At 40.2% G+C, this 17,060-nt stretch overlaps 1 protein-coding gene and 1 long non-coding RNA gene across 2 annotated transcripts; one reads left to right on the top strand and one right to left on the bottom strand.

Moving 5' to 3' along the window:
* Positions 1 to 3,608: 3,608 nt before the first annotated feature.
* Positions 3,609 to 6,689, bottom strand: LOC148019440 (uncharacterized). Its single transcript, XR_015687561.1, has 5 exons — positions 6,332 to 6,689; positions 4,935 to 5,212; positions 4,371 to 4,828; positions 4,081 to 4,266; positions 3,609 to 3,972 (listed from the first exon to the last, which is right to left on the bottom strand). It is a non-coding gene; the product is annotated as an uncharacterized LOC148019440 (long non-coding RNA).
* Positions 6,690 to 9,798: 3,109 nt separating this feature from the next.
* On the top strand, positions 9,799 to 12,027 carry LOC148019439 (uncharacterized). The gene has a single exon (XM_087701349.1). It carries the CDS (start codon positions 9,799 to 9,801, stop codon positions 12,025 to 12,027), a length of 2,229 nt encoding a protein of 742 aa, XP_087557475.1.
* Positions 12,028 to 17,060: the final 5,033 nt, after the last annotated feature.

Genomic DNA, 17,060 nt, shown 5'->3' with positions numbered 1-17,060 from the left:
GCATGCTTGGAGGATTGGGAGAGCATATCCATTGAAAATCATATAAATAGGTTTACATGTGCTCACGAAGGTGTCAGTGCAACAATCGAGTCTATCAAATCAAGGTGGTGCACCAACGTGTGAAGCGATGGCATTCCTCTCCCCTATGTCAAGGAGCTTATCAATTTATGTGCTTGCAAGGCTATCACAAAGTCCCATCAATTTGATGGAGTTTCTTTGTATCCATTTCATGTGGCAGAAAGGAAAGCACCTATCATAGAGCTTGTGTCAGATAGATTGCTTGTGGAGTGCAAGTTGTAGGAAATCATGGTTGAGCACAAGGTTAGGTTGTGCAAGCTTCGGTTGATCAAAAAGCACAATCCATCCAAGGTGATTGTGGAGTTTTCATGCCATCGTGGTGGTAGTGCCACTTGCAAGGACACCTGAGTTCGTAGGTTGAGAATATCAAAGAAGTCTGGTTGCCCATTCAAGGTGCAAGTGGAGTATAAAGATGGCGCCCAAGAAGTCACTATAAGGGTTCATGCCCTACACGAGGAGCATCTTTCTAGTTCTCATGAATATTTGTATCACTTACCAATGCATCCTCACATCATTGATTTTGCTGCAAGGAGGACTTGTTTGATGTTGGGACATGTTGCCATGTTGCCAAGATGAGTCTTTCAAAGGAACAATTTCACTTGAAAAATGCCTCTCCACAGGAGGCCACCTTCAAGTTCTTCATGATCCCAAAAGATTGTCATACCAACTGTACCTTGAAGGTATGTTGTGTTTATTGAAACTTTGGTTCTATGCCAATCAATTACTATCGACACCAATTGGATATGGGGTATTGTAGGCAAACTTTCTAAGGATGATTGGATAGCTATGTACATGGAAGCAGTTCGTCTCTACGCAACTTGAAAAAGGTATTGCACATATCCCTTTTCACATTCGTATATTACAACAATCATTGTGTCTGTGTAATGAAGCAACTTTGGATCATGTTGATGTTGTATTGTTAGCCTTACAATCCCCATGCAAAAGAGGACAAGGATAAACCATTCATACTGGTTATCCAAGACAAATGGATGTTGGAGATGAGCAAGAGGGTCTCAAGGAACAATGCATGTGTGATTGATAGTACCTTTAAGACCAATGTGTTTGGTCTACCGCTTCATGTCGTCGTTCTATCAAACCAACATGGAATGGATGTTCCCATTTGGTTCATGTTATGCACAAGTGACAACCGTTCCAACCAAGAGATCATGGCATTGAAAATTACAATGCAGGTAGTTCTCTCTAGGATGGGTGAGATTTTCCCGGCTGCCCTTGTCATTGACAAGTCCCAGCAAGAGCTAGAGGCCCTCTTTAGCATTGTTTCAAATGATCCTTTCTAGGATGGGTGGAACTACGATCAAGTTTTTCAGATAAAAGCATGAGATAGGTAGCGTATTCAACCTATAATAGACCTTTTTTTATGACTATGTGTGATTGAGTGCCTTACATGATTACTTGTGAACAACTGACTCCAAGCGCTGTGTTGTCTATGGATTGAGCAAGAGTCACACTGATGGGCTGGCTGCAGGGGAGAGGATACCCCAGCGGTATGATAGGGATCAATCCTCTCTTCAAGTCATGAACAAGGGAATGATGCTCTTCAAGATGGCTAGTGCAACACATCAAGAGAAATGACACCATGTGAATATGCAGTCAAATTATTGTGATTGTGCTGATTGGGTCACTTATTGCAAACACTTATATGGCTTGAGGCTGATCTTGGAGAGGCACTTTCCACACCTTCACCAAGTTTTGCCCATCATCAATAACTTGCAAGCAATTGGTGACTCACCACTAGCGTACCTACATCTGAAGGCTCTGATTTAGAGGAGCTTTTTTCACAAGAGGGGGTGCATGAGGAGGATCTTCTGTCCTCTATAGAGGACATGAGGAGGCTTCTCAAGAGGATTGAGGATGAGGTTCCTTCATACAGCTCATCACAAAGAGAGGCTTCCTTGCGGCAACTACTATAGAGTGTCAAGAGCTCTCTTGATCACATGTTTGCCCCTACTACGGAGATTGATATGTGGAAAAAGGGTGGGGTCCATCAAATCCAAGAGAACATGACACAGACATGCCTAGGCAATGGCAAGAAATCTCACCCTTGCCCAAATGAGGAGTTGAGTTCTTCCATGCAACCCATGCATCCTTTTGTCACAATAGTGCTAAAACGCAAGCATCAGAGAGGAAGAAGCCGAGTGAAGTTCGGTACCAAATTACCTTGCATATATTGCACGAAAACATTCTTGGTTGACCATATGGTCATTTTTTCATGCCATATGTGTCATGCTTTGCTCCCTCTCACCTTATGGCACGCTCCGTGTGATGCGACATTGATCTTGGTAGAGGTAGATTGGTGTGAGTCTATGATGAGGCGTGTAGTGGCACTGTTACTATTTCAGATTGTATCTATGCAGACCCTTATGAGGAGTGACATTTCTCCATCACGTCTCACGATGGGGAGTGATCACCCCGTGCTAGCATCTATATGTAGGATGTTACTATTGTATATTTTAACATTGCTTGTTTGGGATTTAGAGTGAATTCTTGAATCTTGATCGCATGGGTTGCTTTGTTTGTTGCCAAGATCTATCATTCATTGATTGGTGGAAAGAATTCATGGCACTAGATCCATGAGTTACATGATATACAAGTTAAATGAGTACACATGGTTGGTATCAACAATTCATGATACTAGATACCAACATTACATGGATCGAGTTACACACCATATGATTGCATGATTTATGTAAGTTACATGGTTATATGAGTTACATGGTTATATAAGTTGCATGATTATATAAGCTATGCAAATTATATAAGTTACATGATTATATGAGTTACATGCTATATGATTGCATGAGTTATATAAGTTACATGAGGTTTATTGGGATGAGTTGATAGATTGGTGCTGAGTTGCAAGATTTTTCGTTCTTTGTGTGTTTGTGGCAAGATTTGATGTTTTTTTTCTTGTTTGTTGTTTGTATATTTATTGCATGAATCCATTGCACTAGATACACTAGTTACTAGTGTTGCAATACAAGCGATGCCTCTCGACCATATGTCACGAAGTGCTATTAGAAGGATAGGGCACACTTGGAGGGAATATTTTAAACAAATCTCATCCTAAGAAATGCATATTCATTTTAGAATTAATTTAAAGTTTTCATTACTTTAGATTTTCTAAACTAATGTTCTATCACTTCAAGGCACATACCCAAGCAAGCGTGCACAAATAGAATGTGATCACTGAGTTTGCAAAACATGACTATAATTAAAGACTATCTTTTCAACCAAAAATGTGCATAAGACCAAAGTTACATGGGTCCTCAATACACATAAAACCAAAGTCCACATTGCGTATAATATCAAAGTCCCCCATACGCATTGTGGCTAACTACTAAGAGCTTCTACTCAACTATCGGGTACTATACATACCCTGAATCAAGATAGTATCCATAGAGAGTCCACTACCCACGATGTCTACTACTGCTCAAAACACTCCAACATAGTAACAGCCCACTTATGAAGGTCTTCCTTAGTCAATTGCACGTACTCGACATCGAACAATCTTCTCCTCAATTGCAAGAGGCAACCTGCAATCCTTGGAAATTTCCAAAAAACCAAAATCCATTTTTTCTTAACTTGAAAATTTCTTACCCAATACTTTGGTGGCTTTCCAATCACCCCACTCTTCATGATGCTTCTCATATAAGCCATCACGTAGAACCCGCAGTCCACTGCATTTTTTTATTGAGGGCCCTAGTAGTTATAGCAAAACACAAGAAGTAGGTTCGATGGGCCTTTAACCTTATCCCTAAACCATGAGCGACCCTTATGCGACATTCACAAAGTACAACCTTTATGTGCACAACCTTTATGTGCAGGTGATTTAGGCGAGAGAAGAAGGTACGTGAATAGCTTCATCCTATAAACCTACAATCCCAATATTTAGGGGCAACATAAGTTAGTAATCCATGATCCAAGTCTCAAAAGCCACATATTTTTCAAAATTCTCCACAAGAATCAACAATAAACACTAACTTGGGGAGCCATGTCCTCACCACCAATGGTAGGACCGTGCTGCAACAAGCCATCTAGCTCCATTTGGAATTTCTGCTCCTTCACTTTTGACTCACGGTGATGGTCAATGGCATCACCCTCACCATAGGCGGCGGGCCCATCAACATCACCATCTGTCAATCCCTCAAGATCTCTGTGGAGCTATCTCTAAGCCACACCCAAGTCATTTTTAAACATGCGTTAAAATAAATGTGAGATAATTAAACCAAAATATTGCATTTCTCATAAGAGAATAAATATTAGATACTCACATGCTTATCATATCCCTTGGCAATAGGCTTTTGTGTGTGTTGGATGCGATGCTCTTTCTTTGAATCGTACTGGCCGATGACCCTTCTCACAAAAGTGGCTACGAACTCCTCTTGTGTCATGGTATGCTCCTCCTATAGCAAGTCCCATAAGTGTCTTGCTCTTGCATATTGCCCTCTCTCATACTTCTTGCAAGCTAGCTCCAATTTTCTCTCCAAGTTTCCAAACCGAGTCTTGTCTTGGCAAAGCCATGCATCAACAACACAAGTGTGTGTGGTACCAAAACAAGGCGATCAGTCCGAGGAATATTGATGTGGATGCTATGCTTATCCCTCAAGTGGATGACCATGCTAACCCTCTTCTTCATGTTCACATGTCTCTTTGGGCAGAGGATGTTAGCACGGCACTACCAGGCTTGAGAGCCATCAAGGAGAGTGATCTCCACATACAGTGCTTGGCCCTAAGCAAGTACATGTGTAGTGAGTGGACACCACGTCACAATGCCAAAAACTTAGAGAGCACCATAATGCCATCAAACACAGTGCATGGTATTGCAAAACTCTTACCGATAAGTGATTCGTGAAGACGGCACCATCTTCATGTGGGAAGGGTGTAACACACTCGTCATGGCTTTCACAGCTAGGCCAAGAAGATAATGTCACCTACAACAAACAATTAGCAGCGCCCCTCATGAAATCATTACAAATCAATACAATCCATTGAAAGTAGAAACCGAAAGATAAATGAAACTTATAGTCCTCTTTGATCGTGTGCGTAGAGGGTCCCGTTGGGGCCGAGAGCTTGCGAGGATTGACTCCTCGTGCATGGTGCCATAACCAAGTGCCTATCAACCAATGACAAAGACAAACATCACCATTCATGTTACACAAAATAAGCGAATGATCAACCCTAAAACCCCAACAAAACCAAAGACCAAGCACAAAAGAAGAGAACAATCAACGCTAAATCCCAACAAACCACTATCATAAACAAGAATAATAATCCATGACACACTCATGTTCAACTGCTTTACCATCCATAGAAGTCATACTTTTAGTTATGGGTTTACTTCTAGGTCACATGTAAATAAATTTTTTACACATACGGGCTTCCTTACATGTCCAACAAATTACAATCCTCAATATATTAGAGCCATCATTCTTATTTTCCAAAGTGTATTTAACATGTCTTTATAACCAAATGCCATTTTTTATAAATTGCAGCGACGCAAGGAATGACAATGGACGGAGACATGAATGAAAATTCCTTAGGTTAAAGCAATCCTAAACTCAGTTTTGGTAGAGATAGTTTCAAAGTTAAGAAGATTTCTCAAGTTACTTGTGGAGTTAGACCTAACAGCCGTTGTGCAACCCTTGCCATAAACAAAGCACGAGTATACATGGAGATTTCAAAAAAAGTACCAAAAATTGACGAAGTTTGCAAACATATTGGATAATATAGATTCAGTAAGGCAAAATGCATTACAAGGTAAACCTAGCATTATCACCGAATTGCGACCTAAAATCCAACATGAACTCGGTCATTGAATAGAGACCAAAAGTGAACCTGGCATTATGACCGAATAGCTACCAAAAGTAAACCTGGCATGCAACCCCTCGCACAATTATACATGGAGATTTCAACCAAAGTACCAAAAAATAAATGAAGTTTGCAAACATATTGGACAATATTGATTCAATAAGGCCGAATGCATTACAAAGTGAACTCGGCATTATCATCGAATTGTGTCCAAAATTAAACTTAGCATGAACTGAGTCATTGAATAGAGACCAAAAGTAAACTCGACATTACGACTGAATAGCGACCAAAAGTAAACCCGGCATGAACCCAATCATCAAATAGCGACCATAAGTAAACCCAGCATGATGACCTGTACAACTCACCCAATAGCAACAAAAAGTAAACTCGGAATTAAAGGTGGAAACACAAAACATGTGCCAACCTAAGCCGCCCAGCCAAGAGAGAGAGGACAAGAGGGCTGCTGAGCTAGCGGATTTCCTTTGCACAGGTCTGGGAGGTTACGCCGTGGTAGAGAGGCTCAAAGCAGCCACGCGCCAGCGAGAGAGGTGGAAGTCCCCCAGTCGAGAGAGAGGAGGACAAGAGGGCCGCATAGCTGGTGGGTTCCTTGGCGTGGGTGCCTAAGATGCGCTGGGATGTGAGGGAGCCAAGCAGGGTGCGCACGCTTCTGTGTGGGAGAAGAGCAAGGTCTGAGAGAGCCGAGGAGGGTGTGCGAGAAGAAGGGGGCAGATGCGAGAGAGCCGAGGAGCACGATGTGCAAGCCTTAAGGCTATCTCCCATGGGGTCTCGGTTTGGTGGATTCCATGTAGTTATTTCACATGGAATAATGGTCATTCCACACAGCCCAAATTCATTCGGTTTACTATCCTCGAAATCATAGCGTAACTCCTAGAAATTTGCTCTTTTTCAACGTGTTGGGTTTACTTATTGGGTTGGGATTCCTGTACTTTATGAATTTACTTGTTGCTGAAAAAAAGAGCGGCCTTCTATCCTTTTTTCAAGTACATTTTCCACCATTGATCCCATCTCCCCGGGGTCATAAAGACCTCGTGGGAGAGTCCTGGGAGGAGTGCCCCTTCATCAACCTCCATCTTCCACTCCCATTAGTGCCCCCTCTTTCCACCCTCCTCTCCAACTTCTCTGCCCATCCCCTCCCCTCCAACTCCTTCCCTGACCCACCTCTCCACCTTCTTCACCCCCCGCGCTCTTCTCTAGCCACCCTGCTCCCCATTTCTCCAACTTCTTCACCTCTCTAATATCTCCACCCCCAACATCATTCTTGAACCTCCCCTTCTTTGCCTTCTCTGCCCCTCTAACACCCCCCTTGACCCCTCTATCTTCCCTCCCCACCCACCTAGGACATCTCTACTCTCTCCCATCTCATCACCTCCTCCACTTTGACCTTTGCCTTCTCCTCCCCATCTCTTCCACCTCCTCATACCCATCTTCTCCCCCATCTTTCCATACCCCCACTAATATCTCCTTCCATATCCCTACTGTGACACCCACCTCCTTCGCATCACATGCTCCCACCACGATAAGGTCATGCCCCGATTGTTGCCACTACATAGAACCATCTCCATTTTCAATGTCACCTCTGGTTGCATCTCCACAACCAACTTGGATCCATCTCCCCCACCCAGTTCTTCTCCACACCTCCCATCTACTTCCCCCATCTCCAACAATGATGACATCCACAACTAAGTAGCACATCCTACAATGAGGAGGATTTTAGGAAGAATAATTTGGGAAGAGGAGAGTTTCCTCAAAACAAGGAGTGTTGATCACCGTGAGAGAGCAACAACAAGAAACTGCAATCGTAACCAAGGTATCCAATATATAAATTGTTGGTTGTCAAATTCCTCCATGAACTAAAGAGAGTTGCATTGATAAGAGAGAAAGCATGGGAATCCATGACCAACTTGGCTCTCTATAACAATGTTCGGGAAAAGGCGGGTTCGCTTCATCCTAGGGCCGGTTCATTTTAGGAGAAAACTCGTTCGATCCAATCTGAGGAGGAATTGTCTACTTGTGAAAAATACATGCGAAAAGGATTTAGGCCGGTTCATCTTTATCATAGAGGGAGAATATCCTTCTCATGATTAATGTAGAAGGATAAGATCTTTCTAAATATAAATGAAAAAGGATTTTTAATAATACAATATATATTTAGCTAAGTGTCCACTGTCAACTTTCAAGTGAAACTTTAAAGTTTAAACGTTTTAAAATTTAGCCTTAATTATAATTAAAGTTGGCTGCTGCTGACTACTGTCAGAAAATTGGAGAGAGAGTGCCAAGTGGAGACTCGAGAGTTCAATGTTCATAACTTCATCATGGCACATGCAAAGTTGCAGTGTGCACAATGCAAACTTTCAGTCTTCAAAGTTGCAGTTCAAAAGATGCGTGGCGCCGTGGCCCTGGGCACTTAGAAGTTAGTAGATTGAATCCAAATTCCAAAAGAACTTCACGAATCACAAGTTCACAGCCTCAGACTCTCGACTCTCAGGTCGGAACTTCCTGGGACCTGCACGCTCAGCGCTGCCTCTCGAGTCTCGACTCGAGTTTTCTGCAAGCCTCAAGGCCGCACGGCGCAGGCTGCCTCTCGGGATTCCAGACTCCTGCACAGTGCAAGGCCGCAGGCTGCCTCTCGGGTCTCGACTCTCAGCCTCGGCCCTCATTGCGTCTCGAGCCCCAGGTGGCAGGACCCGCAGGCTGCCCCTCGGCCCTCATTGCCTCTCGAGCCCCAGGTGGCAGGAGTCAGGACCCGCAGGCTGCTTCTCGGCCCTCGGGTCTCAGCGTCAATGCCTCTCAGGCTCTCGGAACTTCCTGCAGGGCCCAGCCGCCCAGGCTGCCTCACTGCTCAGTCACCAGTGCCTCTCGAGCCTCACTACTCAGTGCCTCACCTGCAGGCTGCCTCTCAGACAGTCGTGACTCCAGAGTCCACCTGGAGGCTGGCACCGTCCAGGCTCCTGCCTCTTGGGGTTTCAACTTTCCGTGGCCCGCCTCAGACTCCAGAGTCCAAAGCCTCGGCCCTGGACTCTCCAGTGCTGAGTGACCGTGACCCGTCCGGCGTCCAGGCTGCCGCCTCCTGGCCCCTGGGGCCTCGACTCTCCAGAGTCCACGCCTCTTGAGTCCTGGGGCTGCCGTCTCCACGCCTCCTGAGTCCTGGGGCTGCCGCTTCCTGGGGCTGCACCGCTGCAACCTCCAGGCTCCCGCTACGACCTCCTACTACCTAGGCTCCTGGGGCTTACTCCCGCCTCCTCGGGCCTCCAGGCTTCCGCCTCCAGGGGAGGCTGCGACGCTGGCTGCTGCCTCCTGAACTAAAAACTTTGAAGGCTAACTCGTGAAGGTGAGAATCATATTTAACAAATAATGAGTGATTCAAAATAACAAAGAAAGGTGAGAGGTGGTAGTTCTAAGTTTACACGATCAATCATCATTTGATAATACTCCGAAGTCTGATGGAAAGTACTTTGTATGGCCAACAAAGCTCGTAGGAGCACTTGCTTTGTCAACCATAGACACAAACACACACGTCACACACACACACATGTCACACACACATATATATATATAGAGAGAGAGAGAGTGTGTGTGTGTGTGTATAATAATATATATGTGTGTGTGACATACATGTGCAATGTGCATTGTGTGTATATGCGTGTTAGTGAAAGCTTAAAGGCAAAATATTAGTACTAATTTTTATTTTTATTTTGCTATGTGGTTGTTAATAGGTTAAAAAGCTTTGTGAGACATTGTAGTTTGAAGATAGAGGTTGGCTATTGGAGGAGCTTAGATTTTCAAAGGGAACGAATGCCTAACAAAAGGTAGAAAATTTCAACGATTATAAAAAACACGGTAAGATCGCAACCACTCTTTTTAACTTTGAGAATGGCACCTAAATTGAAAGATAAGAGACAAGGAAACCTTCTTGCATGGGTTGGGATTGAAAACATAGCCAAGCATCTTTCTAAAAAGTTAAAAGAAAATACGGATGATATTGGGGGCTCAACTTCAATTAATGTGTTATCTTCAAATGAATCATTCGATAACATGTCACTTGAAGAAAGGGCTGAATTTGAAAGGAAAAAAGAAGGACGCTTACTTTTTCAAGAGGATTGGCTAGACCAATTTAAATGGCTTGTTTATGATAGAGATGAAGTAAAAATGTTTTGTAAATTTTGTTTGAAATATCCTCATCCCCATAGTGCATATTCAAAAGGGGGATCTATAAATTTTAAAATTAGCAACTTGAAATCCCATGTTCGCACATCATGTCATAAGTTTGCTATGCAAGCTATTTTACTCGAAGGAAAAGACTCAATTGAAAAGAGTGTTAAAAAAATAAGAGAAGTAAAAGATGAGGCATTACTTTCATTATTTAGAACGGCATATTTGATTGCAAAGCAAAATTTGCCATTTTCTGTGTTTCCTGACATGATAAGCTTATTGCAAGATTGCCATGCACCATACACTACTAGTCTTTATAATGATGATAAGGCATGTGCTGAAATGATTTTTTGCATGGCATCGTCTCTTATGAAAAGTACAATAGAAAAGGTTTCAACTAGTCCATGGTTTGGTGTTTTAATTGATGAGTCAAATGATATCTCCTCACATGGACATATGGTTATTTATTTATCATATCTCGAGGCTGATTGTGTTCCTAAAACAAGCTTTTATGGTATCATACGTGTGCATGATGGCACTGCAAGGTCTTTGTTTGAGGCTATTATTAAAGAGCTAAAGAAATGTAAGCTAGATTTATCTAGATTTGTTGCATTTGGGTCTGATGGATGTTCCACAATGGTAGGAAAGGAGAATGGTGTCCAGGCCTTATTGAAAAAACACGTTAATCCATTTTTAACATCAATTCATTGTGTTGCCCATCGTAGTGCCCTTGCAATATCTAGTGTAGCAAAAGAGATGCCTTATTGCAAAAAACTAGAAAAACTTATTAATGCTATAGCTTCGCATTTTAATGTTAGCACGAAGAGATTAGAAGGGTTGCAAGCTATGCAACAAGATTTGGCATGTCCCATTCTTCGACTTGAGCATACTTTTGATGTGAGATGGTTAAGTAGATATAGAGCTATTAGTAGAGTGTGTAAGTCTTTAGATGCAATACTTGATATCACTAAAAGAGAGGCATTGCATATTTATGAAGAATTGGTTGAGTTTGAGTGTGTTTATTGCTTACATTTCTTAGCTGATATTTTGAGAGGTTTAACAACACTAAGCCAAATGTTTCAAAAAGACTTTGTAGATGTCACCACTATAGATAGTCTTGTAAAGAACGAAATTGTATCCATAACACAATATTACATTGATTGTCCTCCTGTTGATGTGAATGCATTAACTATTGGAGTATATGGATATGATATCCTTCCAGACTATGGGCCTGAAAAAGGATATTTATATACATTAAGAGGTGCTTTGCATGGGAAGAAATTTTATGAGCATGATTTAAAACGTAAAATTAATGGAGAAGACTTTAACAGGGCCTTAGAATTTCAAGTTGCTTTTGCCAATTCAGTGGTAAGTAACTTGAATTCTCGATTTCAAGATAATTCTATACTTAATTGTTTAAAAATACTTGTGCCTGCACAACATCCAATACATGAGAAGGCCTTAAAAAACTATGGAACCCAAGAGATAGATCAATTAACTTCATATTATGGTTTTCCTAAAAAGCTAAATATAGAAGAATTCCCTGCAATGATAGAAGTTGACGAGTTTAAGAAAGAATTTAGAAATTTTAAGCATCAAGCTTCTAGAGATTGGATACGATTCACATTGTTAGAAATAACTTCAACACTTGCTTGCAATAGTATGTGGAGGGATGCTTATCCGAATATTCTTACTCTTTGTCAAGTAGCTCTTGTCCAATGTTCGAGCATTGCTATTTGTGAGAGAGGTTTTAGTGCTCGAACTGTGATAAAGAGTAAGCTTCGTAATCGTTTGGAGATTAAGAGTTTAGATGCATTAATGAAAATCTTTATTGAAGGGCCTTCTAAGTTCACTGATATAGAGTTCATTGAGAGTATGGACTTATGGGCTGAAAAAACACATCGCCATTTATACACAGCACAAGGAATTTGTTCATTGATTTTGCAATAAATTTGCATATTCATAAGAGCAATTGATTTTTTATGGCCTATGATGATTTTGAAGTCACTATGCATTATTTGCACTTTTGTTGTTTTGATTCTTTTGACTCTTAATCATTTTCCTATGTTAAACTTATTTTTCCCTTGCTGGCTTCTATCTTTTGAATAAAAATCTTCCAATTTGTTTTTAGATCATGCTTGCTTTTATAAAATGTACTTGAACTTTTTTGTTTATAATGTTGGTTGTATTTCATTATGTTCTCTTTTATGTTAGTTTTTGTTTTCTTTTTGTATCATGATTGCTTTTCATAAAATGTGTTTTGACTTTTTCTAAACTTTTTTATTTTTTGTTTTGCTTAAGTTTTTTTTTCTTTTTGTATCATGATTGCTTTTAATAAAATGTGTTTTGACTTTTTCTAAACTTTTTTATTTTTTGTTTTGCTTATATTTTATTATGTTATCTTTTATGCTAGTTTTTTTTTCTTTTTGTTTATTCTATGCTTTTAATAGTTAACTTCTTTTCTTTTTGGGTTTCTATTTTTTTTTAACGTTCTCTTTGTCTTTGTGCCTATAATGTGTATACTTCTCTGAGGCCATATGGCATAGACCCACTAAGAGACATAGAAACAACTTGCATACATTTGTTTTTATCTATTTAAATTTTAGATATGTAATGTAGATCAAGTTACTAATGATAATAAGGGTTTTGATTTCTAAGGTATAAGAGAAGTAATTGAACAAATTCCAAGGAAAAGTTTGAGATAAAAACCCTTTCAAATAATAGAAAAAAATGATTATCCTTTCATTAAAGATTTAAAAAGGAATTTGACCGATTCAATTTGTAGAATCAAGGGAATTGGGCCGATTCGATTTAGAATGTAAAGGTTTTGTAAGGTTCAAATTTTATGAAACCGCCTTAGGTTAAGAGAAGAAGGATCTATGTTAGGCTCACAATTTTTTTTTTCCCGAACACTGCTCTATAATCCTACAAGTGATGGGAGAGAGAAGGGAGTCCAAAAGGTGGTGGACTAATTAATGCTAGGAAGTGAATGTTTCATATTTTTTAAATCATTTTTTGAGTCAATGACATGTCAATAAAAGACCATGCACACATGCATGTGCACATGTACCTAGGATGCTTGCACACCACATACTTGCACACTCGTGAACATGCACATGAAACTTACACTCCTCACATAGGTGCATGTGACTTATTGCACCAGCACCCATGCACACACATTAGTACTCTTGCACAACATTGTCCTTGCATATGCATATGTACATATAGACTTTGCCTGCATATGCTTACACACACTAATATTGCACACACCTTGGCACTAGCACGTTGACACCTTGCATATCCCACCCTTGTACTCAAAATCTTCACACGTACCCATAGACTCATGCATATCCTTGTACCTCAACACCATATATCCTCAGACATACACATACATGTGCACATGCACATGCACAGATGCACATAGACCCATGCATAGAGACTTAGATACTTGTATGTATGCATGTACACAAGGTACCCCTACACATAGAAACCTAAACATAGACAATTACACATAGCCATTATACACGTGCATGTAGACACTTACACTTACACACAAACCCTTGCATTTGCATGCATGTACTGTTAGGATTTTTGAAGAAACAAAAAATAGCATGAGCTTGAAGAAAATGGAGAACACCTAACAAGTTTGAGAAAGCTTTCCATAGCTAGTTTTCCTTTGGCAAGGTTTTTTCATGACTTGGCTAAGACTAGGAATAATCTTCTTCTAAGATTTGTTCTAGGATGCGTGGTTTAAGTATTTTGGTTTAGGGAAATGATTTTATAGTAGCTAGAAGTAGTTTTGAGCTTGGAATAGTTGGGTATATATCTCTTTTCTTTCTCTTGTAGCACCACTTTGATATGGGTCATGAGCACAAACACTATCGCCTCTTATTCTTACACACACTAGGGGCTCTTATGGCCCCTTCTCTGGATCATATCCATGACAAGGGGGGAAGAAGCACTATTGCACCATCAAAGAAGAAATAGGGGATCCCACTCATCTTATTTCTCTTTAGGAGTGTTCATATTTGCACATTTCATGCAAATATTATAATAATTAACAAGCTTCTTAGGTTGCATCTTGATTATGCATATGCACTAATTAAGGCATTATCTTTTTCAGGTCAATACACTAATAAATGTGAGGCATTATTATCAAATATGGGTTTCCATGCTAGTCAAGTTCACCTAAGGAAAGATCCAACTATATTAGGAAAAATATGAGATGTTTTAGCATATGTGTCCATGGGAGGTTCAAAAGCCATGTGATTTTTAGCTAACTATATAGAAGAGCAAGTGTATGTAATGTGGAATAAAGAAATTCTGTGAGACTACAATAAATGTGGCCAAAACACCGTGAACTATAGCAATCTAATTTATATAGTGCAAGGAAGAGTATTAGATCAGAGACTGGGTAGGACTCTCTAGTTGACACATTTGATTTATGCTTATTTGGAAATGACTCAAGGAATAGAGGTGATTGTTGAGGAAAAATGAAGAGATAATGATGTTCCTAGCACTTCCAAGAAGACTAGAGAGAGTGATCTTACATCACTTCCTTCTAGAACAAGGCCTAATCAAAGTAAATAAGATATATAAAACAAAACCATTGTTAACCCTTGAAACAACACAAGGTGCAAAATGACACGAGATGCAAAGAAGGCTTAAGAAGAAGCATAAGAAGACACGCCACTAGAAAAGGAAGACCAAGAAGTGCAAGAAAATTTTTAAAAGATAAGAACAAGGCATACAAGAAATAAAGTGTATTTTAGCCTTTTGTAAAAGAGGGATAGGCTCCCTCCTATGCAAGTTGTAAATGAAAAGGTGCATGTAAAGGAGCCATAAGAATAGGAAAGAATAAGAGAAGAGTGGAAAAGAGAACCAAGGTGGGATGGCCAGTCATGGAAATGGGTTGGGTGCCCAAGGGGGGAAGGGCATGTATAAAAGTTAAAAAGTGAATGGATAAGTTCATTCTTGGTGTGTGTGCAAACTAGCTCCCTTCTTGTTCTTGCTCTTGCTTCCTTCTTGTGCATGAGAGAGGAAGAGAGGGAATGTAAGAAAGGAAGAGTATGAGTGTGTGAAAGTGAGGGACCATGGAGAAGATCTTCTTCTCCTCTCTTCTTCTTTTGCTTCTCCTCTTCTCTTTTGTTGCACAAAGAGAGTGATGGAGGAGAAGAAGAAAGATTAGCATTGTTTCCAGGCCTGGCATTGTTAGATTGCCTTGTCTTGGCTCTCTGGGACCTTCTTCTACTCCCCTTGTGCAGATTGAATGGAGCTAGGAAGGTGCCCCATCTCCCTCTCTCTTTCATCAACATTTCCACCAAGCACCTTCTCTTATGGTTGAATGGTCTTTCTTTTTTAAGTTTTTTTTTTTCCTTATGACAGATGCAAACTCAATTCCTAGTGATAATCAACAATGACGAGATTGATGAGCATGATGTTGGTGTTGATTCATTTCCAACTTGAACCAGTTTTTTACTTTTTGTATTTTTAATGATCATCGCAGTTGGTTCTCTTCTCTTCCCTCTCCCCTCTCCATTGCCAAGAAGGCACCTTTTTGCACCATGGTCCCCGTCTAGTTGCAAATGTCTCTTCTCATCCCATTTTTATTTTTTTCTTCCTTTCAAAATCCCTTTCATTTTATTATTTTCCCCCTAATCATTTAAGGTTTGACTCTTCCTTGAGTTAGCATGTTAGTCTCTTTGTTCATTATAAATAACCATGGAATCTCAAATGACAAAAGACTTTTACTTACAAGTGGTAGGCTACAGGTCTTTTGTACAAGTATAGATGATATTTTCGAGTGTCTAAAATAGAGGCATGTCACCTATCCATGTATGGAATCTCCTCAATTTCATGTTTGCCAACAAATATACCTTTACTCATGATTAAGATGTAATTTTCTTAGTTATGCTTGATGGATAGAACTTGCACTGAGAGCTCTTTTTCACTAGACTTCTTATATCCTCTCGAGAGCATTCCTTAGATACTTGTACCAGCTTCTATAAGCAAGAACCTTACTTTTCCCTGCCCTTGTGCGGCTTTGGGACTTGCATCTTACAAAATTAGCTACACCCTTAGCTATCAAAGCCAAGACCTCTCGATATCTTGACCTTACCGTCCCTAGCAAAGCTTTAATCCCTCTCTCCACCTCTAACTCTCCTTACAACTTCTCAATTCTACAAAGATTAGCAGTAACCCCTTTTTCTCTACTACAAGTCCTAGAACACTATGCTCAATGTAACATCCTTCTTTTTCCTCTTGTTGGATTGCTCAACCATCCTCTAAAGACAATAACTACAACTGCATTTGCATTGAAATAATATAAAAAGATGGTAATAGTGTATCGGATGTATACAATTTTATTAAAAAATTTGGGCAATTTTTAGCATATTCCTATGTGGTCATTCTCCCCCACTTAATTGTTGTGAAGTGTCCTCTCGCAAGCATAGCTACAAGATCATCATGGACATCAACATCACAGCTACCACGAGCACCGCTACGCATCTTCAAAAAAGAAAATATATTCTCCCCTACTTAATTGTGAAGCATCCTCGTCGCAAGCATAGCTACAAGATCATCATGGACATCAACATCACAGCTACCACGAGCACCACTATGCATCTTCAAAAAAGAAAATATATTCTCCCCTACTTAATTGTGAAGCGTCCTCATCGCGAGCATAGCTACAAGATCTACAGAGTAGCACATAGAAGACTAGTAGACACTAAAAATGTATAAAAAGACTAACTTGTGTCTAATTATAAAATAAACAAGACAAATCTTGCAAGTAAGTTGTATAAAAACTTGTGCAAACCGACATTCCCCCTTACTGTCCCCATTTAAGTACATAACATAATTGCATCACATGCATGGACCATACCAACTAAGAAGCATTCTAAAGCCGTTAAGCAATAATAATCTCTCTAGGCAAAAAAATGCCACATTGCTTTCCTACTAGAAATATTACTTTTAAAATAATG

This window comes from Lygodium microphyllum, chromosome 20 (genome assembly GCF_053477565.2).
Source record: "Lygodium microphyllum isolate KBCC chromosome 20, Lygodium_microphyllum_v1.1.10, whole genome shotgun sequence".
NCBI lineage: Eukaryota > Viridiplantae > Streptophyta > Polypodiopsida > Schizaeales > Lygodiaceae > Lygodium > Lygodium microphyllum.
This window is presented reverse-complemented; position numbering and strand designations above follow the sequence as displayed.

What these genes read in the sequence shown, in the direction of transcription:
- LOC148019439 (XM_087701349.1), top strand. Translation starts at nt 9,799, where the DNA reads ATGGCACCTAAATTGAAAGATAAGAGACAAGGAAACCTTCTTGCATGG.